Source organism: Suricata suricatta, chromosome 1, assembly GCF_006229205.1.
Source record: "Suricata suricatta isolate VVHF042 chromosome 1, meerkat_22Aug2017_6uvM2_HiC, whole genome shotgun sequence".
Taxonomy (NCBI): domain Eukaryota; kingdom Metazoa; phylum Chordata; class Mammalia; order Carnivora; family Herpestidae; genus Suricata; species Suricata suricatta.
In genome coordinates, this window is record NC_043700.1 from 51,084,086 (window position 1) to 51,107,876 (window position 23,791).

Genomic DNA, 23,791 nt, shown 5'->3' on the forward strand with positions numbered 1-23,791 from the left:
GCAGAGGAGAGTAGAAGATGAGTGATTGGCATCGAGGAAGGCACTTGTTGTGATGAGCTGGGTAGAGTATTGTCACCAAAGAATCACAGGAATCTACCCCTGAAACCAAGAGCATACTGTGTACACTTTATGTTAGCTGACTTGACAATAAATTATTTAAAAAAAATTAACATAGAAGCTCAATAAGAAAAAGATATGTTAAAAGAAAACTCCCCCCAAAATAAAATAAAATAAAATAAAATAAAATAATAAAATAAAATAAAATAAAGCAAAATAATACAAACAAAATAAAATAAGTGTCTACTATATAATAAGTATAATAGGTATATTACCTATTATGATATTATAAATAATATTGCAAAGTTGATAATGAAGAGGTAATTGTTCTTATAAATATTAAATTTAGAAATATTAGAAACTAATAAAAATACTTATCAATGTGGAGCACCTGACTGGCCCAGTCAGTTAAGTGTCCAACTTCAACTCAGGTCATGATCTCATGGTTCATGGGTTTGAGCCCCATGTCGGTTTCTGTGCTGACAGCTTGGAGCCTGGAGCCTGCTTTGAATTCAGTGTCTCCCTCTCTCTCTCTGCCCCTCCCCTGCTCATGCTCTGTCTCTCTCTCAAAAATAAACATTAAAAATTTAAAAATACTTATCAGTTTCATAAAGAGCCAAAAATGAATCAGAAAAACTGTGTTATCTTTTTCATATACTTAAAATTTGAGATAGACATCATGCTCTAAGCAATGCTTGTTCCAAAATGGACAATACCTCAATTTTAATCAGGCCAGCTGTTTGTCATAGATTATAGTCATTTCTTTTAACATTACTCCTTCACTAAGCCAAGACTTTTTAAGAGAAAATAAAAAACACCATATCCTGTTTATGTGTCTTGTCTCAGAAAGAGAACCTAGTGTCCTCTCTTACACAAGAAGATATTCATTTCCAAAACAGTAGAATGTGATTAATTGCTGCTAGATTTAGTTTTCTTTTGATGTGGTCAGAACATATCTTTAATTTATATGTAATGTTTTGAGGAAGAAATTCAGAATCACGCCCATCAAGTTGACATGTATTTTTTCTCCATATGTTATTAAAGAGGTAATTGTACAGTACTTTAAACAAAAGAAAGAATGTCAATAAGCAGATGTTTTTCAGGATATGATTTATGACAGAAGTTCTACAAACAGTGTTTTTCTTTTCCAAATAATTCCTTTCAAGCCCTTCTTTTTAAAAGAATTATGTAATGTCTCTCATTTTATGCCAAAAAAATAGCCAGGGTATGAATTTGACATCACATGCATGGTGAGAGCTTGGAAAAGATTCTGAGAATGCTATTCCCGCTCATACAAAAGGTCACAGAATTAATCCTCCAAGCCAACATTTGAAACTGGCTGTGCAGAGAGCCTTGGAAGCTTGGAAAATTAACGTGCATGTGTTCAAAATACATCTGTGCATACCTCTAATAAACCCTATCACAAGGCATGGAACATCGCGTCCACCTGACTTTACAAGTGCCTTTTTAAGAGAGAACTTTGTAGATCTATGGGATCATACTTACAGGATTGCTTACCCTTGCTGAGCCAGGAGAAAATAACCTTTGAAGAATGAAATGTATGAATTATTTTACTGTGTTACAGACTCTGACTTGAAGGAATCATCAAATGGTCCTCCTGGGGCTCTAAAAAATTCAACACCTTCACGTCTGTCCATTTATATCTCTCAAATTATGTTAATTGGACCTCACCAAGAGTATTCACTGTAAAACATCATTTTGTAACGTTATGTCTATGGTCTACATAAAAATGCCATTTTGGAGAATGTGGTTACACTTAGTAGTGCTGATGATTATTTTTTGTTAAGCTTAAAGTGGCTTTATGTGTGATTTAATTCAGGCATCTTTGTGCCTGTCATATATAATTCTGGGAAAGGGTAGATGGGGCAGTCTGGAGGTGGTAGAATATATAAGTAATCCTTAATAACTAAAACTTATTAAGTGCTCACTATGTGTCAAGATACTTGCCTAAGCACTACACATGTATTAACTCATGTATTGCTCACAAGGTTTCTCCAGAACAAGTACTATTCCACCTGAATAGCACTGATATGCCGAATTTCAACTGGAAGCCTTTAAATAAAGGGGCTGTCTAGAGAGTTCTCAGTCAAGAACTGTATTTGAACAAACCTGGGTTTGTTTCTTTTTCTCTGGTCCAAGAACTAGAAATGCTTGGTAATCTTTTAAGATTATTTTTGTAATTGGGGTGCCTGGGTGCTTTGTCAGTGAAACATCCGACTTCAGCTCAGGTCATGATCTCATGGTTTGTGAGTTCAAGCCCCCCTCATCGGGCTCTGTGCTTACAGCTGAGATCCTGGAGCCCGCTTCAGATTCTGTGTCTCCCTCTCTCTCTCTCCATCCCTCCCTGCTTGCGCCCTATCTTTCTCTCTCCCAAAACTAAATAAACACTAAAAAATATCTTAAAAAAGATTATCTTTGTAATCTACTTTTCCAGTAAAATATACATATTCATGAGTGATGAATTATCTGGAATGCCAACGTAAAAATACTTCCTGGAAGGGGAAATACAGGCAGAATGTTGGTTTGTGCTATCCAGATCAAGTCACTTTGTGTGAAGCCAAATTAGAAGTTTGGTTTGGTGAGCATAGATTATATCACACATATTCCAGAGGGCTATTTCTTGACCCTAGTAAGATCTGGTGAAATCCCCTAGTCCTATGGTAGTAGACTCTTAACACCTAGAATTTTGAAGTCCTCCAGATTCAGAGCGTCTTTTTGTTTTGTTTTGTCTTGTTTCCTCTGATATTACTGCTGCATGTCCATGGACAACTTCTTCAGTATTACAAAGATGGCTGAAGATTGTCACCTAGGATTGCTTCTCTGCACTCCGTTTTTCCAATTCCCCAGATATACTTGCCTTTTCAAATATATTGTACAGATGATCTTGGAAACTGCGCCTTTTGTCATTTTAGTATTAATTTTATAGAACCCACTCTCAAATATCTTTTAGAGGGTCTTTTATGGAAATATAGACCATTAGTAGACATCTACCGCCTTCTGTAAAGGAATAAATGAATGAGCAAAATGAATAAATGTGATTGGATGTTTAAACATACAGCTTTTCTCCTCCCTGAAACTCGGATTTATATATAAAGGTACAGTTGTTCTATAGTAAATAACATGCCCAAGCTGGAGCGAATGTTATTTGGATAGTTGTTGGTCATTCACCAAAGGTTGTTTCCCAGTTGTGTCCTGAGCAGAAGAATAGTAATGCAATATCATACATTACTTTAAAAAATAATTACTTTGAACTCTTTCAGATTGACATTAACCCTTTCTTGTCCAATGGATCTCAAGAATTTTCCAATGGATGTGCAAACATGTATAATGCAACTAGAAAGTTGTAAGTATGAACGACTTACTTTTTCTGAGCACTTTCAAAAGTGTGGTAGATATCAATTTTAATGGATTATGTATTTATAATTTTGTAATTGCTTTTGTCAGATATTTACTCAACAGGTATGTTATCTTTCACAATGTATTGAAAGTGAGGTCTGTCAACACATACAGTCTGTACTATTATAAACAAATTGAGGACCGAGGAACAACATTTTTAGGTTTGAGAAGCAGCTATACGTCCCTATACACATTTTCAAAGGTAAAAAAGGATAATAACCATTAAAGACAAACCACCATTTTTAATTGAGCGTTTGCCACAGGCCAAGCATTTTGCGTGTATTATTTTCAATACTCACAAAAAAGATATTGCTGTCCCCATGTTTCCACATGTTAAAATGGTCATTTTGAGTGCTTGAGTCTTGTGTTCCAATTTATGGAGGTGGTGACAACAGGCCATCTGGTTCTCAAGCGTATGCTTAGTTTGAAGCATTTTGCCACTGCTCAGCTAATATTTATTCAGAGGGTACTCTGCTGGGTATGTAATATATGTTATCTCAGAAGAAAGAAAATTTCTCACACTTTATCAGAGATTTATCCAAGCTTGCAATCATTCCTTTAAATTTCATCTTTCAAAGTGGATCCATGTACATCCCAGATTCATATTAACACATAAAAATTTCAAATCTTACTGTTTCTCTGAACTTACCTGTAGAATCAGACCAAACTTAGGCATGCCTGGATGTCTCAGTTGGTTAAGCCTCCGACTCTTGGTTTCAGCTCAGGTCATGATCTCATAGTTCATGAGTTTGAGCCCCACATCGGGCGTGCTGCCGGCACAAAGCCTGCCTGGAATTCTCTCTCCCTCTCTCTCTCCCCCTCCCCTGCCCTCTCTATCTCTCTAAATAAATAGGTTTTAAAAAATAATCGACCCAAATTTGTTTTTTAGTGTTCAATGCCATAAAAAAGAAATGATTGTGCAATCATTTTCATGTGGTACTGTGTCATACAGGGAAAAAAAGTTTGACCTATTCTTGAGGATGACTTGAAGGTGGGGCTCCAGATTTACTGGCCTCAGAGGCAAGATCTGTAATGTGGTGCATCTATCACTAGATGGCGAGCCTACTTCACGGGGGAATGTTGGCCATGCCTCTATGTTCGGTTTCTCTTAAAGCAAGAAAATGGAAATCTCTTTCTCTGACCTTAACTCCTTGTTAAATTTACATGTATTACTTTTATAAATAGTTCTTAAATATTAAGCATTCACACGAATAAAGTTAGTTGGGGGTGTTATTTAGAAATCTGCATGGGGAGGGGCAACCAAAGATTCTCAGCAGTAGAGCAGTGTGCCATGAAGACATTGTGAGTACAGACTGATTCTGAGTCTTGGTTGAAAACGAAATGAGGTACATAGAAGGGTACCAAGAAAAAAATCACATGCAAACTATCTAAGACAAATGTCAGCCCTAATGACTAAACCAGACATGCTGGCTGTTATCTGATAACATTTTGGGGTTAGGGGGGGTTCATGGGGTCCAGAGCCAGTGGCCAAGAAAGAATTCTTTAACACATCTTTGGTGCAAAAAGGTGATTTTATTAAAGCACAGGGACAGGACCCGTGGACAGGAAGAGCTGTATGGGGTTGTGACAGGTAACTCATTATATACCCTCAGGATGGGAGGGGGTCAGGGATGGAGTAAGTCTTCTTTAAGGAATTTTGGATACAAGGTTTCCAGGACCTTGAGGGTCTAGCTGTTGCTAGGGAAACACTATTTATTACCATTTAATACAATTTCAGTCATGAGAACCTTTAGATGCATATCAGGAGCCATAAGCTTGGAGTATGATTGCCAGCATGTATCTTGGGGCAGTTGAGATAAAGGAAGTTGACTTACAGGACTCTTCAGGCTGGGATATTGTTAAGCTAAGGTTCTCTTTTGCCCCTAGTAGAGTGTCATCCTTGAGGTAGCTGAGCTCCTAAAGGGAGGTCACTCTGCTGATCTCAAGGACTTATCATTGGGCTACAGGCAGTAAGCAAATTTAATTTTCCATTTCTCTTAGTTTCCCACATTCCCACACAAAGCACTTTAACCCTTTTCCTTTGTTCTTGGATAGTCAGGAGTGTTTGAAGAATATCCCCTGGGGTGGGGATGGGGGTTCTAGTTGGTGCTTTACCCCTCAGCCTGCCTCGTGTTCCCTCATCATTATCCAATAAGCAGGAGGAGCAGCTCAAGATTTAAGAGCAAGAAAATGATTTGCTTAATATTATGCTTTTAATGCGCTTAAAATAATTCTCTCAGTCAAATGAACCAAAGTTATTTAAGAAGATTTTATAGGGTGCTGGGTGGCTCAGTCAGTACAGTGTCCAGTTTCTGTTCAGGTCATGATCTCACGGTTCATGAGTTCGAGCCCCACATTGGGCTAGCTGCTCTCAGTACAGAGCCTGCTTCTGATTCTCTGTCCCCCCCCTCTCTGCCTCTTCCCCACTACTGCTCCCTATCTCTCAAAAATAAATAAACATTTTTTTAAAAAATTCATAATATTAAAAAAAGTGAGAAGAAGAAAAGTAGGGACAGGGATGCCTGAGTGGCTCAGTCGGTTAAGCCTCTGACTTCAGCTCAGATCATGATCTCATGTTCGTGGGTTCGAGCCCCTCGTCAGGCTCTGTGCTGACAGCTCAGAGCCTGGAGCCTGCTTCTGATTCTGTGTCTCCCTCTCTCTCTGCCCCTCCCTGGTCATGCTATGTCTCTCTCTGTCTCAAAAATAAATAAAACATTAAAAAAATTATAAGAAAAGTAGAGACAAAGGGAAATGATGTGGAAGGTAGAAACAACAGAGGATGAAACTCTAGGGGAGTCAACATTTTATCTTTACTCTCTTATCCTTTTTCACTTGGGTTTGGGAATTAAACAGACATAGCACAGATTAACAGGAGAAAAAGGATACAGGTTTTTTTAAATGTAAGTTTTATATAACGTGGGATTCTTCAGAATGAAGTGAAGACTCTGAGAAATGGCCAAACCTAAATGTTTTATAGCAGGTTGAACAAGGAGAGGCCATTGTGAAGTTACCAAACTATGCGGGGGAAGCTCAAAGAAGATAAGAATTATTTTAACAAGGTCTGTACAGAATTCTCTTGGTTTTGATTCCCCACTGGAGAATGTGTCTTTTTTCCTGGTATAGGGAACACATCTTTCATATGAGAGTTTTTATCTCCTGTTTTCAAGGAAAAAACGGGGGGAGATTAGACTGTCCTTCTGGCATCTGCTGTTTTTCAAGCGTCTTTAGCTCAAAATAATCCTTGTGCTAGCTTGGCAAATTGGGGGGAGGCAGAGTCTACCACGCTTCATTTATTTCCACATAAAATGGATGGGAGTCTCTGGGAGCTGATGAGCTCAGAGCTTAGGCAAATAGAATCATACTGGAAATATTAACAGAGAAAGAAAAGGTAAGGTAAGAAGTAAATGTAAAAGCGGATACTACAAATCCCATCTTCATATATTCGAAGCTTGGGAAATTTAGATTTAGAAAGCCAAAAAGGAGGCATTAGAACTGGGGATACACTATTCAAAGCCATATAGAAAGTGGTTCAAACAGTAAGAAAACATTTCCAAAGGAGAGAATAGAGAGAGGGAAACAAAGAAGAAAGGACCCATTAGAAATGGCTGCATTTAGAGGTTGTTGGAAGGACTTCCAGTCAAGGGATGGTCCTAGATAGCAAATTAAAATCAGTATCATTCAATCTCAAAATAAACTGCTGAGTTTAACAGCATCAGATGCTGAAAAAAAAATTAAGACAATTGAACAAAGCACCACTGTTATTTATGACAAAGACAATCGTGGTTAGAATGGTGAGGGTCAAATCTGGATTCTAGTTTTTCATTTTGTTGTTTTGTTTTGTTTTGTTTTGTTTTGTTTTAAGTGCATGATGAGTAAGTGGGAGTGGTGAGTAAAAATTGGTGACTCCAAAAATGTTAGTTACTAAAGAAAGATGGGAAAGAGTACAGTGCCTGAAGGATAACTGGGTCACAGGAACTTCTTTTTTAGAGTAAGGAAAGCATCCTGGGCTATTTTGCAGAACAGAAAGCTGACACAAGACCTTTCATTGTTTCTGCCTTCCCAGAACATTTCCAAATCAATCACAAACTCAACGTGGAAAAACAGAGCCTCTTGCCCCCTCCCTCTTGTGTCGGCTTTCCTTTATCGGGAATGACTAGATTGCCTCACATGTCTTTAAACACTTCCTGCTCTCTTATTAAAAATTAATTAAGCTCACAGCAGAGATACTGTTTATCGAACTTCTTTAGCAGATGCTAAGAACATCTTGGTAAAGTAGAAGCTACTAAAGGCAAATTCTCCAAGATACGTTTTGTGAACTCTCTTAGAGCAATCACTCTCTCTTTTTTTTTAAATGACCGTTTAAAGTGACAAATTAATCTGTCTTGTATTGATTGAATTCTGACTGCAAAGGAGAAAGAAAAAAAAATGGGTTGAGAAACAGAAAACAAGCAAAAAGACAAATAATTTAAAGACAAAGGGTTGTGTGTGTGTGTGTGTGTGTGTGTGTGTGTCTTGTTTTGTTTTAATAATCTTGGGATTGAGTTTTTTGTGTGGTGTCAGCTACTGCTGCAACTTCAGTGTGATTTTCTCTTTCTATCTACATATCTATCTATTTTTCTATTCGTTTCAGAAGTAGAATTTAGTGATTCCCTTACATGTAACACCTACTGCTCCACAGGACACGTGCCCTCCTTAATACCCATCACCTGTTTAGTAAAGGCAAAGGTTTTAATGGTCTATAATGATCCACTTTTCTTAAATTCTATGGATGTCAATGGTCAGGATGGTTCTAAGTGACCTGAGGAATGTTCATTCATCTAAATGTCAACTGGGAAATATCTATCAAGTCTATAATGTATTCCACACAACACAACACACATAAAGCACAAAAGTCCCTGTTCTTAAGGACCTGGAGGACCAGTTGAAGGGGTCCTCCTACAACAGACAAGTATATGTTCATGGATACTGTTAGCACAAAAGGAAGAGTGACTAAGGGAAGAACAGTGATAAAAGTGAGTAAACAACTCAGAGAAGTGTATTTTGTCTAAACTAGCAATGACCTCACACCCCTAAAAGTGTGTATTCATGACTTCAACTTAAAACCCTGGGTGACACACAATTCCTAGTATTCAGAGAAGCAAGTTACTGGGAAGAAGTGGGCAGGAAGAGGCCTGGGGAAGAGAAGTCTTGTGATAAAAATTGATGAGGAAAAAAAAAAGCATGAGCTAAGGATAGCAGTAAAGAATAAAAAGGGAATAAATAACTTTCAAGCCAGAACTAAAAAATACTGATTCATTAACAAGAAAATGGGAAAGGAGAGAAATAAAAGAAATGAAGATATAGAATAGAGGAAGCATAGAAAGAGAGCCAAAATAGCTTTCAATACCACCATCATTAAAATAAATTTAAAGGTTAAATTCACATAGCAAAATAGAGATTCTCAAAATAGATGTTAACAGATATTAAGACTCAACAATATGTTGTCAACTAAACACTTTTTAAAAACATTATGCAAAAAATTTCAGGAGAAAAGACAGAAAAATGTGTGTCAAGAAATGTTTCTTAAAAAATATTCCAGGTTAATAATTTTAATATCATAAAAATAATTATAGAAAAATTATGACACCAATGCTTGAGGAACATGTTGATAAAGAAACAATATGTAAATAAGCTGTAATAAATATAAAAATATTTTCCATATGACTTCTGAATGCACAATGCAAAAGCAAGCTGAACTACAATTAAAAAATAGATAAATCAGTAATTTACTTGAAATAAAAATAATTTAAATATGGGTAAAGAGAAACTCATAGTTTATTCTAACATGCAAGGACGTTTACAAAAACGTTACAATTATAGAAGCCACAAAAGAAGGTTTAATCAATTCCTAAAAATCAACACATGATGGAAAGTGATCTCTCACTAAAATGCAGTATGACTAACTACAAGATAAAGTTGCCATAAATTACTATATATTAACATAAATTATTGTGTATTAGTATGCAATGGTAGATCTGGAAACCAACAGCATATAATAAGTGACTGTTTAAAGAAGAAATAAAGGAGAACTCTGTCCTAAAAATCATGGAGCTAAGCCTTTTATTCAAGAAGATGAAAAAGGAATAAGAGAGGATTCAAAGAAACACATTAAAAACCTAACACTCGTACTTCGAAATGTCTAAGAACTGAGACACACCCCTGGAGAAACTCTTCAAAGAAAGAACAAATTAGGTTGTATATAAGAGATGCAGAATGAAGAGAAGAACATAATAGTAGGTATACTGGATTGGATAGAAATAAAATTCTAAGCACTCCATCTTTTCCAGTCATATCTATTGATCTGACATTAGAAAAGAGCCTCAGGAAAAAGCTGTATGTGAAAAAAAGAAAATGAAAAGAAACCCATACATGGCAGATAGCTAATTTTATCATAAATTAATGAGAAATTCAAAGACCTGAGACAATAATGAGAAAAACAGAACACTTTGAAGATTTTTTCAATGATTTGCATAAGAATCAAGCATAAAGATGATTCTCTCAAGTTTCCTTTTACTCACAAGGATTAAGTGTTACTTCAGTTGCATGAAGTAGAAAAGAGTAGTTGATTCATGGAGAAAGTAGTACAGAAGCTGACTTTTGCCTAAAAATGCTGTGTTTCTTATAAAAATACATACTTCACCAGAAATTTATTTTAGATTGCTGGATGTTTTGGAATACAGCCTGAATAAGAAAAGGTTGTGGAAATATAGAGAAATAAGGTTGGCAATATTGCTTGGAGACATGAAGATAAATGAGATTTCTGAAGGTAGTCTTAAAAATAAAGAGCAAAAGGGGTACCTGGGTGGCTCAGTGGGTTCATGGTCTTGCAGTTCCTGAGTTCAGGCCCCACATCAACCTCTCTGCCGTCAGCCCATTCAGATCTTGTGTCCTATCCCCGTTTCCCCCGCTGTTTGTGCACCCTCTCTCTCCCAAAAATAAACATAAAAAGAAAGAAAGAAAAAAGAAAACGCAAAAAAGAGGAAAAGAAGATAGCATCATTGAGTTTAAGGAAAGTTGGGGAACTAACGGAAAGGGTAAACAGAGAAAGGCAATGAAAACTCTTCTTAACATTTTAACATGTGTTTCCTAGAGATAGTTTTTCAAATATTGTTAATCTATTCATGGAGTGTACATTCATGTAGCACTTGCACTGAATTTCAAGAAAAAAATAGAAAACCAAAATTACCTTTTTTTCCAATATTTAATTATAAATAGAAATGTATTAGCAGACATTGCGCATTTTTTACAAATGGAAGGTTTGTGACAGGCTGCATCGGGCAAGTCCATCAGCACCATTTTTCCAACAGCATTTGCTCACTTTGGGTTCTAGTTCCTAGTTTGATAATTCTTACAATATTTCAAAGTTTTATTATTATTATTATTATTAATTATATTTTTTACAGTGATCTGTGATCAGTGATCTTGGATGTTACTAGTGTAACTGTTTGGGGCTCCGCGAATCACACCCATATAAGACAGCGAGCTCAATCAATAAATACATGCATTCTGACTGCCCGACTGACCAGCTGTCTTCCCATCTCTCTCCCTTTCCTTGGGCCTCGTTATGCTCTGAGACATAATATTGAAATTAGGCCAGTTTATAACTCTACAATGGCCTTTACGTGTTCAGATGAAAGAAAAATTTACAAATCTCCCACTTTATTTATTTATTTATTTATTTATTTAAAAGTGTATTTATTTTGAGAGAGAGAGACAGAGAGAGAGAATCCCAAGTAGGTTTTGTACTCAAATTTAAGAACCATGAGATCATGACCTGAGCTGAAGTCAAGAGTCGGACACTTGACTGAGTTACGCAGATGTCCCCACGTAACTCTCACTTTAAATCAAAGCTAGAAATAATTAAGCTTAGTGAGGAAAGCATGCCAAAAGCTGAGATAAGCTGAAAGGTAGGCATCTTATGCCAATTAGCCAAGTTGTAAATAATGAGAAAAAAAAAAAGAAGGAATTTAGAGTGCAAATCCAGTGAACACAAATGATAAGAAGCCAAACAGCCTTATTGCTGATGTGGAGAAAGTTTTAATGGTCTGGGTAGAAGATCAAGCCAGTTACCACATTCCTTTAACCCAAAACATGTTCCAGAGAAAGGCCCTAACTCTCTTAAATTCTGTGAAGTCTGGGAGAGGTGAGGAAGCTAACACAAAAATAGTTTGAAGCTAGCAGAGTTTGGTTCAGGAAGTTTAAGGAAAGAAGCTATTTCTATAACATCAAAGTCAAGGAGCAAGAGCTGATGTGGAAGCTGCAGCAAATTATCTAAACGATCTAGCTCAGACAATTAATGAAGATGGCTACAATAAATAACAGATTTTCCGTGCAGATGAAACAGCCTGTTGGAAGAAGATGCCATCTAAGATTTTCATAATTAGAAAGAAGTTAGTGCCAGGCTTTAAAGCTTCAAAAGACAGGAAGACTCTTTTGTTAGAAACAAAAGCAGCTGGTGACTCTAAGTTGAAGTCAATGCTCATTGGCCACTCCAAAAATCCCAGGGCCCTCATGAATTATGCTAACTCTACTCTGCCTGTGCTCTAAATAGAACAACAAAGCCTGGATGACAGTACATTTGTCTACAGCATGGTTTACTGAATATTTTATGCCCACTGTTGAAACCTACTGTTCAGAAGAAAAGATTTCTTTCAAAATATGACTGCTTATTGACAATACACTTGGCCACCCAAAAGCTCTAATGGAGATGGACAATGAAATTAATGTTGTTTTCAAGTCTATGAACATGACATCCATTCTGCAGCCTGTGAATAAAGGAGTAGTTTTGATTTTCAAAGCTTGTAATTTAATAAATACATTTTGTAAGGCTCTAGCTGCCATACATAGTGACTCCTCTGATGGATCAGGCAAAGTAAATTAAAAATCTAGAAAGGATTTACCATTCTAGGTGCCTTTAAGAACATTTGTGATTCACGGGAAGAGATGAAAATATTGGCATGAACAGGAGTTTGGAAGAAGTTGATTCCAACTCTCATGGGGGATTTTGAAGGGCTCAAGACCTCAGAGAGGGAAATCACTGTAGAACGGGTAGAAAAAGCAAAAGAACTAGAATCCAAAGTGGAGCTTGAAGATGGGACTGAACTGCTGCAAGCTCATGATCCAACTTGAATAGGTAAGGAACTCTTTCTTATGGATGAATGAAGAAAGTGGTTGCTTAGGGTGGAATCTGCTCTTGGTGAAGATGCTGTAAAGATTGTTGAAATGACAACAAAGGATTGAGAGTCTTACATAAATTTAGTCAATAAAGCAGCAGGAATATTTGAGAGGATTGAGTCCAGTGTTTTATTTCTTTAGGTTTATTTATTTATTTTTGAGAGAGAGAGAGAGAGAGAGAGAGAGAGAGAGAGAGAGAACACCCAAGCAAAGGAAGAGGCAGAGAAAGAGGGAGACAGAGAATCCCAAGCAGGCTCCATGCAGTCAGCACAGAGCCCGATTCAGGGCTCAACCTCACAAACTGTGAGATTATGAATTGAGTTGAAATCAAGTCAGATGCTAAAGCGACTGAGCCACCCAGGCACCCCTCCAGTTTTGAAAGAAGTTCTGCTGTGGGTAAAATGCTATCCAACTGCATCACGTGCCATGGAGAAATCCTTGGTGAAAATACGAGTCAGCAGATGCAGCAAACTTTATTGGTGCCTTATTTTAAGAAATTTCCATGGCCACCCCAATCCCCAGCAGCCACCACCTGACCACCTATCAACCATTAGTGTCAAGGCAAGACCCTGCACCAACCAAAAGGCTATGCTTCACCAAAAGCTCAGATGATGGTTAGTGTTTTTTAATAATAAAATATTTTAAGTATGTACATTGTTATTTTTAGACTTAATGCCATTTCCCACTTAGTAGGCTACAGTAGAGTGTAAACATAACTTTTATATGCACTGGGAAACCAAATAAAATGGTTTGACTCACTTTATTGCAATATTTGCTTTATTGCAGTGGTCTGGAACTGAACCAGTAATATATTTCCAAGGATGCCTGTGGGTTCCAAGTTCAAACATTACCTTTATCAATCTAAAGGCTTGCCCCATAGTATGTTTGAATAGAGTTTTACCTGATTTCTTCTTTAAAGAGCCAGAAGTTCAATATAGTGTTATTTCTCTGGCCTACAATATCTGCATTCAACCTCATGAGAGAATTCTTGAAAAAATACTTGCTTGCGTGAGGGTGTATTAGTTTCATTAGTTTCATTTATCTTCCTTTCCTTTTTTAAAAAAAATTTTGTTTAATGTTTGTTTATTTTTGAGCGAGACAGAGTGCGAGTGGGGGAGGGTCAGAGAGAGACACACACAGAATCTGAAGCAGGCTCTAGGCTGAGCTGTCAGCACAGAGTCCAGTGAGGGGCTCGAACCCACAGATGGTGAGATCAGACCTGAGCCGAAGTCAGACACTTAACGGACTAAGCCACCCAGGTACCCCAATTTATTTCTAATACACATTTTTTTTACTGCCAAATTCATTCAGAAAATACTGGACAATTACCCTGACAATTTGTACCTCCAAAATTCACACCAGTAGAGAGTTAATGAAATATCAGTAGCAATATTAACACATATATATGCTATGAAGAGAATTCTCGATAAAACCCTACTTTTCATTAAAAGTTTTATTTAATTTTAGAAATAGTGAGTGATTTGTACTCCAAGTTTTATGTGTTGTTGCAGGTAATATGTGAGATTGAGTGACATTTCTAGTGAAAATAAATTAAATATTAAAGTGATCACTAGCCTTCCTTCTCAGGATTAGATTTTATTGGTTTACTGAAGATCAGGATCCACTGTATGATCCTTTATTTCTTTTTTCATTTTTTAAAAAATATTTATTTATCTTTAAGAGAGAGAGAGAGCAGGGAAGGAACAGAGAGAGAGAGGGAGACACAGAATCCAAAGCAAGCTCCAGGCTCTGAGCTGTCAGCACAGAGCCCGATGTGGGCTTGAACTCATAAACCATGAGATCATGACATGAGCCAAAGTCAGACGCTTAACCAACTGAGCCACCCAGGTGCCCCTCTTCCTTTCTTTTTTTTAATTGGCTGTATGAAGTAAAACAGAAAGCTATCTCTTCAAAGGACAAATTTGTATTAATATCACAGTTTTCTTTATAAATGCATTTTGTTTGTTTGCTTCACAAATAGCTAATCTATGAGGGAAGGAAACAAGGCCATCTTATGACTCAGACTGTGCCCCTGAGGGATTGACAGTATAAATTGATGTGCAGGAATAGGGATCAGAACAAAATGAAAGATTTAATTTTCAGCCTTTGATTTATACCATAAAGAAAATTTCTAAATCTACCATTTTTTCCTCAGGGGAAGATAGAGATGGAGGATGTTTTTAGTCTTGGTAGAATATTGGGCAATACTTTCCTAGACTCATAATAAAGTTTCATTATTTATAAAAAGGCAAAAATGACATGGTGTATATAAACTGTCACTCTATCAATAAAAGATCTACTTGCATATTTCATATCTAAAGAGGAATGTTGGTCACAAAACAGGAAAACCTCACCAATGTGAGAAAGCTAAAGCCATTTTAACTATTCAAGTTTGAAAAGAAAATACAAGGAAATAATTCAAGGAGGAAAGGACTCTTTTCCACAAAAAACAGCCTAAATTTCTAAAATTATAGGAAAAGATATCCTTAAGGTCAACTTAAAAAAGTACTGACACAAATTGTAAGAAACTTTCAAAATGCTTTCACAGGGTTTTTGGATAGAAATATCTAAAGACAGTTGGGAGATTTTTGCTATTTAATTTGCAGATTCATTTCAAAATCACATCTGATATGACTCATATTTGTTACTCTGGAATTTATGCTAAGACTATTTAAGGAGTTTGTGAAGATTTTTCACAATTATTTCCTAATAATCTCTACTGTTTTCAAGCTCTTACATAATTTAAAACAGTGCAGATATTATTCAGAATAATACTATGCCTTTTGCCTGGCTAGTTAGAGACACAGATGATTCTTGTTTTGCTGAGTTATTTACTACTGAAGCCTTTGCAGTTACAATGTCAGTTAGAAAGTAAGTTTTCTTGAGTCAAAAATATTCACTAATGAACTAGCTACTTATAAACTTATTCCCCACTTAAACATTATTCCGTGCTACTTAACACCATGACAGTTCTGTCCCAGTCTGTCCTCATCTTCTAATTAGACTTCTTGCTGATTATCAGATATTCTAAACATATGACAATAAAACAAAAACATAGTGCAGTTATGTCTCACAAAAAGATGATATCACAGTGGTTGTATTATCTTTTACATATATTATCTAATTTAATCCCAAGCTCAACTTAATGAGTTAGGTTTTATTATATTTGTATTGTAAAAATCAGCAAATAAAGGTTTAGAAAGGTAAAGTGACTTTCCCACACTGTACAGAGCAAACTTCTGTGGATTAATAGCTCACAAATTTATAACAAGCATTAGTCCTTATTAAATCTAGCTCTAGTAACCAAAGTACTAGGAAAGTAATTGTTATAGGTTAGTTATGCCAGAGAGTTTTAGAGGAAGTGTAATTACTAAGACAATTTAGCAGGCCTATAACTTAAACAAAACCACATATAACAAGCTGGTTAACGGTAAGATTATTCAAATTAAATGCACAAATTATAAATAAAAATGTTTTAGTTAAATACATTTTGACATAGCAGTTGTTCCTTGTCAAGTCAATAACATTTGCTTGAGTAATATTCCTCCTGGCAATAATCAGCAAACACGTGCCAAGTGTGAGCATTTCCTTTCTTTGGGTTTTGAGTTCCAGCCGCTAGTTAAGGGTATCAACGTTTGCAAGCTGTGTCAAGCCAAGAAATCTCAGTCTGTCTACCTTCTTTATATGACTGAAAAAGTGGGCCCAAATGTCATTCTAGATACTTAAAACTGAATGTGAATCTATAGTTTATTTATATTCTCAAAACTGATTTCAACTTAAATATATTGTCATACTTTCCCTTCGAATGAGTATTTCTTTTACATACTACTCTAAGGTATGAAATAATATCCTCTTTCTTTTTTTTTTTCTGTAGTCTTTTGAACTGTTTTTTAAATAACCAAAGGTCATTTGATTTTTTTAAATGATAACATAATACATTTGAATGATGTCTTCAAAATCAGCATGTTTATACTGGGAAATCTGAACAATAGAGACTGAAAAATGTTTTCGCCTCAACTCATAATCCTTCTTACTAGTGTTAACCACTTCTGTTCCACGAAAATGTAATATAGCTGAGAATCTCATTTTCTAACTGACCCACCATGAGGTTTTACAACAAAGTAGTTTCCATATCTTATTATTTGAGGGAACAAAAAGATTTTAGAACAAAGCCTGAAGGCTAAGTAAATGAAGATAAGAACTGGTTGGAAGGTATGCCTGAAACCTTGTATCCGGGCAACAAAGGGAAACATCAAAGTATCATGATGCCAAGAGAACTGAATTTTACCAGCTTCAGATTTTGTTGGATGTGAAGGTACAGCCCACAGAGCCATGGTGAAACATCCTGAAGTGGAGGGTAGAAAGGACCAGCGAAATGACATCGGTTCATGTGGTCTTCCACTCATTTCTTCTCACTGGGCACTGAATGGGCAGTAGGGCACTGAAGCTCCTACCTATTATCAGGGTAACTTATAACTTATTAGATTAAAAGACACTTAAAGATTAAAAGAAATGCACTGAGATATTTAAATTTTTATATTTTATAATATCTATTTATTAACTGACAGGTTTTTAAAAGTATTAATGGGTAAATTAAATAGTCCTAAACTATTTATTTTTAAAAATCTATCTTTTCTGAGGCACCTGGGTGGCTGTCAGTTGAGCTTCAGGCTCTTGATTTCTGTTCAGGTCATGATCTCAGGGTCGTGGGATGGAGTTCTACCTCCAATTCTGCATGGAGCCTGCTTGAGATTCTGTCTTGCTCACTCTGCCCCTCTTCTACTCATGCTTGTGTCCTCTGTCCCTCTCAAAATAATAATAATAATAATAAAGCATATCCTTTCTAAAGAAATATATGTGCATATATTAAAGAAAATCAAAATAATTGGAATCCTCTTTAAAGTTGCAATTTTTGTATTAAATTTGAAATTATTAACACCATCACTGTCACACTATTAACACTGTTACCCTGTTATATAATATGATATTTTAATGAGAAAATATTCTCTATAGTTTAGGTAGCTACAACTTGATAATTTCAGAGCTTAATTTTATGTATTTTATATTGATATAAGTAACTATATAAGCCATATATTTTTATAGATATTTTCTTTGTCTTGAATAAGAGGAGTTTTTATCAATAAATATGTTTTTTAGGACAAAACTTGGTCAAATTAATTGTTTCTACGTAGGAATCTTTTTCAATTCCTTGTCTAATTTAGATGCTGGGATCTATATCTTCTTAATTCCATTTCCATTTCTATATGTTACCCAGCTAAAAACAAGCAGTCTATCAATGGAATAATCTTTCCATTCCGAAACACAGCTATCAAATTCCAATAAATAAATATTGCATGTCATTTAAGATTTTATTATTTCCTCCTTTATATTGTAGGGTTCAATCTCAAGGTTTTCCTGTGTAGAAACTTCATTTTTGCAATTACTATTTCTAAAAGCTTCAAATCCAAAATTTTAGTGTTCCATTCATAAAAGAATTTGATTAAATATTTCCAACTGATCTTAAACAACTGCAACCAAAATTTAGAGAACCTATTTACCAAAGGTTCAATACAGTTGCAGAACATGTACGTTGATTTACAAAATACTTCTTCAAATGTTCATACTTAAAAATTTAACCAGTAACAAGCAGTACATAGAGAAAGCATGAATGCCATAATGAAATGTAATTTTTAGTTTGACATTGGGTTTGTCAGATACAAGGAAATATAGTTCAGATACTCTGTTCCAAAAAAATGTTGTAAATGTTAATGACTACGGCTACTCTTTCATTGATAGAGTGTAAGAGTTTATGGATACAAACTAAATCGTATATGCATCACAACTAATTCCAAGAACACTGTAGATCCACAGATTTTTTTTTTGTTAAGTTACGCTGTGCTCACCACAAGTACAAGTAACATGGCTCACCACACAGCACTATTACAATACCATCGACTATATTCTCTAGGCTTACCTTTCATCCCTGTGACCTCCTGGCTTTTTTACAACTATGATGAATTCCAACAGAGATTTTATTCAGCTTTCTCACAACCAAGTGACATTTATTTTCAATGTTGAATTTTTTAAAAAAATTTTTAATGTTTTTTATTTATTTTTGAGAGACAGAGAGAGACAGCGCAAGCAGGGGAGGGTCAGAGAGAGAGAGAGGGGGAGATACAGATTCTAAAGCAGGCTCCAGGCTCTGAGCTAGTTGTCAGCACAGAGCCTGACCAGGGGCTCAAACTCATGAACCGTGAGATCATGACCTGAGCCAAAGTCAGGCGCTTAACCAACTGAGTCACCCAGACACCCCTCAATGTTGAACTTTTTAAATGAGCTTAAGAGAGACTTCTCAATAGAACTTACCATGACATTACATGTTCATCTTCAATAAATGTAATTCCAAAAGCTTTACTTTGATTACAGATTTTGATTTAAAAATTAATTTAAAATTAATTTAACTAATTTTCTCTTTAAAGTAGGAAATGATCTTGAAACAAGCCTAACATCATTTCATTGCTTGTAAATTTCCTGTCATGCACTTTTCCAGGAAAAATTAAAATTAAAAAAGAGTAAAATTAATTCAAGAAAGCAATGGTTTGATATAAATACTCAGTTTTTATAATGTAATATGTAAATGCCTCCCCTACAAATGCACAAATCAAGTGATCATCTTTGGCTAGTATTCTTGAAAGGACTGTGTCTTTTGAAGTAGGTGCTGATGTTTTTTCAGCTCTGTGTTTTGTGGCTTCTATGTGGACAGAGCTCTTGTGAATGTTAAATATAGACAATGTTTTATTTATCTTTCACATTCATCATCAACTTTCTTGTAAAATGGAAATTTGGTGCTTAATTTTTCAATGAATATTGAACTTTCATTTCCTTTAACCCATTCTGCTAGAAGGCTTTATTGCAAAATGTAAGACTGTTGCCAAATAATGAAATAAATAAATGCTTTTAGGTTTCAAAGCATTCAGCTTGTTTTCTGTATGGTCCAGAGCAGCACTGCTCCACTGCTCAGCTTTCACTTACAGTTTTTTTGTAACTTATATCCATGACATTTGGATACTTTAACTAATCCCTACAGATGTCACAGGTTTGTACACCAAGTGGCCAGCAGAGGGAAAAAGTTACACACTTCTGCCCCCACTCAGATCAGGAGTCTGTAGCCTCTGAAAGGAAGCTGTTGGTTTCTGTGTTACGGGAAGGATTCGCTAAAGACAAATGGACCATTCCTGATGTTTGCTGTTGTATGAATTTAATCTAATGTGAAACTATTGAAATAGTCTTATGCCATGGGAGAATCTAGAAGTAAAATTCTAGATCTGTCAAAGCAACAATGATGTATTTATTTTTAAAAAATGATTAATAATACCTAATCTAAAACTGAAAAATCGTGGGGCACATGGGTGGTTCTGTTTAAGTATCTGACTCTTGATTTCGTCTTGGTCATGATCTCAGAATTGTGTGAGCAAGTCTTCCATACTCAGCCTGGAACCTGCTTAAGATTCTCTCTCTCCCTCTGCTCCTTTTCCCCAATTACTCTCTCTCTCTCTCCCTCTAAAATAAAATAAATAAATAAAAATGAAAAATGAAAAGTCTAGAACAAGTGCTAAGCCAGAGAGGATATAAGAAAAACAACAAATACTTAGGGCTGTCTTGGCAAACTAAGATGTGTAATTTTAAAATTATCATCTATAAGTAGGTGACTCTCAAACATTTATCTTTGATCTTGACCTCATTTTCAATACATAGGTGAATGAGTTCAACTATTTTCAACATATAAGTCAATGATGTTCAGACTTATGACCATCAACATCTGCATCTTCTGCTGGCATCTTAACCTCAAGATACCCTAAAATAAGCTCATCATATACAAATACACACACAGGGGCACCTGGGTGGCTCAGTCAGTTGAGCATCCAACTCTTGATACTGGCTCGGGTCATTAACCTCGGGATAGTATGATCAAGTCCCACGTGGGGCTCTGCTCTGAGCATGAAGCCTTCTTGTGATTCTCTCTCTCTCCCTCTGACATGCTCTCTCTCTCTAAAATTAAAAAAAAAATACGCACACACGTCGGCGCGTGCGGGCATGTGCCCCTTCCTCCTTCCTCCTTCTCTATATCTAATTAAAATATTCAAACTTCTGCTATATGCCATATACCATTTTAGGTACTGAAAAATATGCCAGTGACTAAAATGAATAACCTCAGATTTTATGAAGTTTCAGTTCTTGGAGCCTAGGTAGAAAAATACCTAAAAAATTGATGGAGTAAAGATGAGTTCTTTGGGAAAAGTGAACAGGGAAAACCTAGTGCAGACTGGTTGGATGAAAAGTATCTTATAAGATGGTCAGAGAAGGCTACTCTAGTGACATGAAATAAAAGGTAAAGACCGTGGCGTAGCTACCTGTCAGTTACTTAGACCTGAAAGCCTGACATTTCTTTAACTTCTTATTTTTCCTTAAATATATATTTAATTAATCCTCAATTTTGACAAAACAAGCTACTGAAATATTACCTCTGACTTCTATTCCTTAAGGACCTTTGGGAAAGAATAAGAGTATTTTTTCTTTGCCATCTTAAGAATGCAAACAACTTTTTTAAAATGTATTATATTGTGGTAAGAACACTTAGGATGAGATCTGCCTTCCTAAAACTTTTAAGTATACATTATTGCTGAGCGGAGGTGCAGTGCTACATAGCAGGTCGTTAGAACTTTTACTCAGCTTGCTTCATTACAACTTCATGCCGGTGCGTTAGTAATTCTCATTTTCCCTTCCCCCCTCCCCAGCCTCTGACAACTATTTCTATTGATTTGACTATTTTATATACCCCCATATAAGTGGAAATGCAGTATTTGTTATTTGTTATTCTGTGACTAGCTTACTTCACTTAGCATATTACCCTCAAGGTTTATCCATTTGGTAGCAAAAATTTAAAATATGACTACCATATGACCCAGTAATTCTACTTCTAGGTGTTTTCCAAAAGAATTAAAATCAGGATCTCAAAAAATATCAGTACCGCTATGCTTATTGCAGTACTAGTCACAACAGCCAAAATGTGGAAAAAAATCTAAATATCTCTTGATGGATGAATGGATAAAAAAATGTAGTATACACACAAAATGAAATACTACTCAGTCCTTAAAAAAAAAAAAAAAAAAAAGACTGGATTGCCCAGTGGTTTAAGCTTTCAACTTTTGATTTCGGCTCAGGTCGTGATCTCACGGTTTGTGAGTTTGAGCCCCACCAGATTCCGTGCTGACAGTGTGGAGCCTGCTTGGATTTCCTCTCTCTGTCTCTCTCTCTCTCTGCCCCTCCCCCACTACTCTCTATCGCTCTCTCTGGAAATAATTCAAAATAAACTTAAGAAAAAACAAAGACATTCTGCAATATGCAAAAAAACCTTTCATTTGTGAGGTAGTCGCCTCTTTAAGGTTAGTTGCAATGTGCAATTGGAAACCATATCAACAAACTCTTCATAATCTTGTACATTAAAATCCATTTGTGTATCTTGCACTTTGAGTAGATATTCTGACTATGCATAATTTTTAACATCATTCGTCATTTGGAAAATGTTAGTTTAAAGAGTTATTTAGATCTTCCAAACATTGATGCATGTCACTGTACAATATTGAAAGGTCACTTTTGTTAATATCATCATTAAGCTCATCAAAAAAATCTTTAAGTATTGGGTAAACAATTTTTCCAAAATCCAATTTTGACTTGAAAGTTCAGAATTTATCATTGAATACAAATACTCTCACTTATTTCCCTCAGTATGAGAGACTCACTCCTTTTATTATTGAGAAAATGGTTTGCCATAAATAATAACTATAGTTTACCACTCTTTTTTTGCAGGTAAAAATGATGTTTTACACACACACACACACACACACACACACACACACACACACACATACACACAACTGGTTTGACTTGCCAATCTGTTACCCCAGTGCTCTTGCTTAAAAGAAACATCATAAAACAGTATGTAACTGAAGTGCCTTATATGTACTTCACATTTTAACACACAGAATATTTTTTTAATGTTTTATTTTGTTTTATTTTTGAGAGAGAGAAAGCATGAGCAGGAGAAGGTCAGAAAGAGAGGAACACACAGAATCCAAAGACAGGCTCCAGGTTCTGAGCTAGCTGTCAGCACAGACAGCTCGAACCCACGAACTGGGAGATTATGACCTGAGCTGAAGTCGGAGGCTTAACTAACTGAGCCACGCAGGTGCCCCTTAACACATAGAACATTAAAAGGACTTTTACAGGGGCGCCTGGGTGGCTCAGTTGGTTAAAGCCTCCGGCTTCGGCTCAGGTCAGATCTCACATTCATGGGTTCGAGCCCCGCGTCAGGCTCTGTGCTGGCAGCTAGCTCAGAGCCTGGAGCCTGCTTCCGATTCTGTGTCTCCCTCTCTCTCTGACCCTCCCCCTCTCATGCTCTGTCTCTTTCTGTATTAAAAATAAATAAAAAACATTAAAAAATTTTAAAAAAAAGGACTTTTACAAAAGAGTCAAAATGTCATATAATGACAATTGGTACTGCTTTGTCAAGAATCGTAGGCATTCTTTAAAATTGGCATTTTTAGTCCTGCACTACAAGATGTCGTGCTAAGAGTGCAATAACCACACATGCAGTTTGTTGCCACTGTTTTTAATTATGCGAAAGCACTAGAAGTTTTACCCTCCACTGTTTCTTCACCGTCTTGGCAAATGTCAACACAACGAAAAAGGCAAATGTCTTCTCATGATTATGAAAGTAGTTTGGACCTTGAGAAACTCATGAATGGATCTTGCTAATGTTCCTACAGCCTAATTGCTGTCACGTCACTCCTCTGCTCAAAAGGTTCCAATTGTGTATCATTGCAAACAGGGAATTTTAAAAATCAAAGCTTTCAACCTGGAAGTTAAAATTCACACAATCTTATATTAATTTATCTTTTCATTCCATATTGCCTTCATGCAAACTGACTCCAGACAAACGAAGCTATTTCTATTTCTATTATAAACCCTGGAAGTTGGCAGTTTCTCCCAACTAATTATACTGTTCTCTGTGCCTGAGTGCGTTACCTTTTCTCACATTCTTTAC

The 23,791-nt window shown here is 36.0% G+C and overlaps 1 protein-coding gene across 2 annotated transcripts in view; it reads left to right on the forward strand.

The window, feature by feature from the left end:
- Positions 1–23,791, forward strand: part of GLRA3 (glycine receptor alpha 3) — a 178,151-nt gene that overhangs the window by 105,863 nt on the left and 48,497 nt on the right. For both annotated transcript variants that reach the window (XM_029948110.1, XM_029948188.1), the window contains exon 5: positions 3,339–3,421. In XM_029948110.1, coding sequence (XP_029803970.1) covers positions 3,339–3,421 — 83 coding nt within the window. The remainder of the gene's footprint in view (positions 1–3,338; positions 3,422–23,791) is intronic.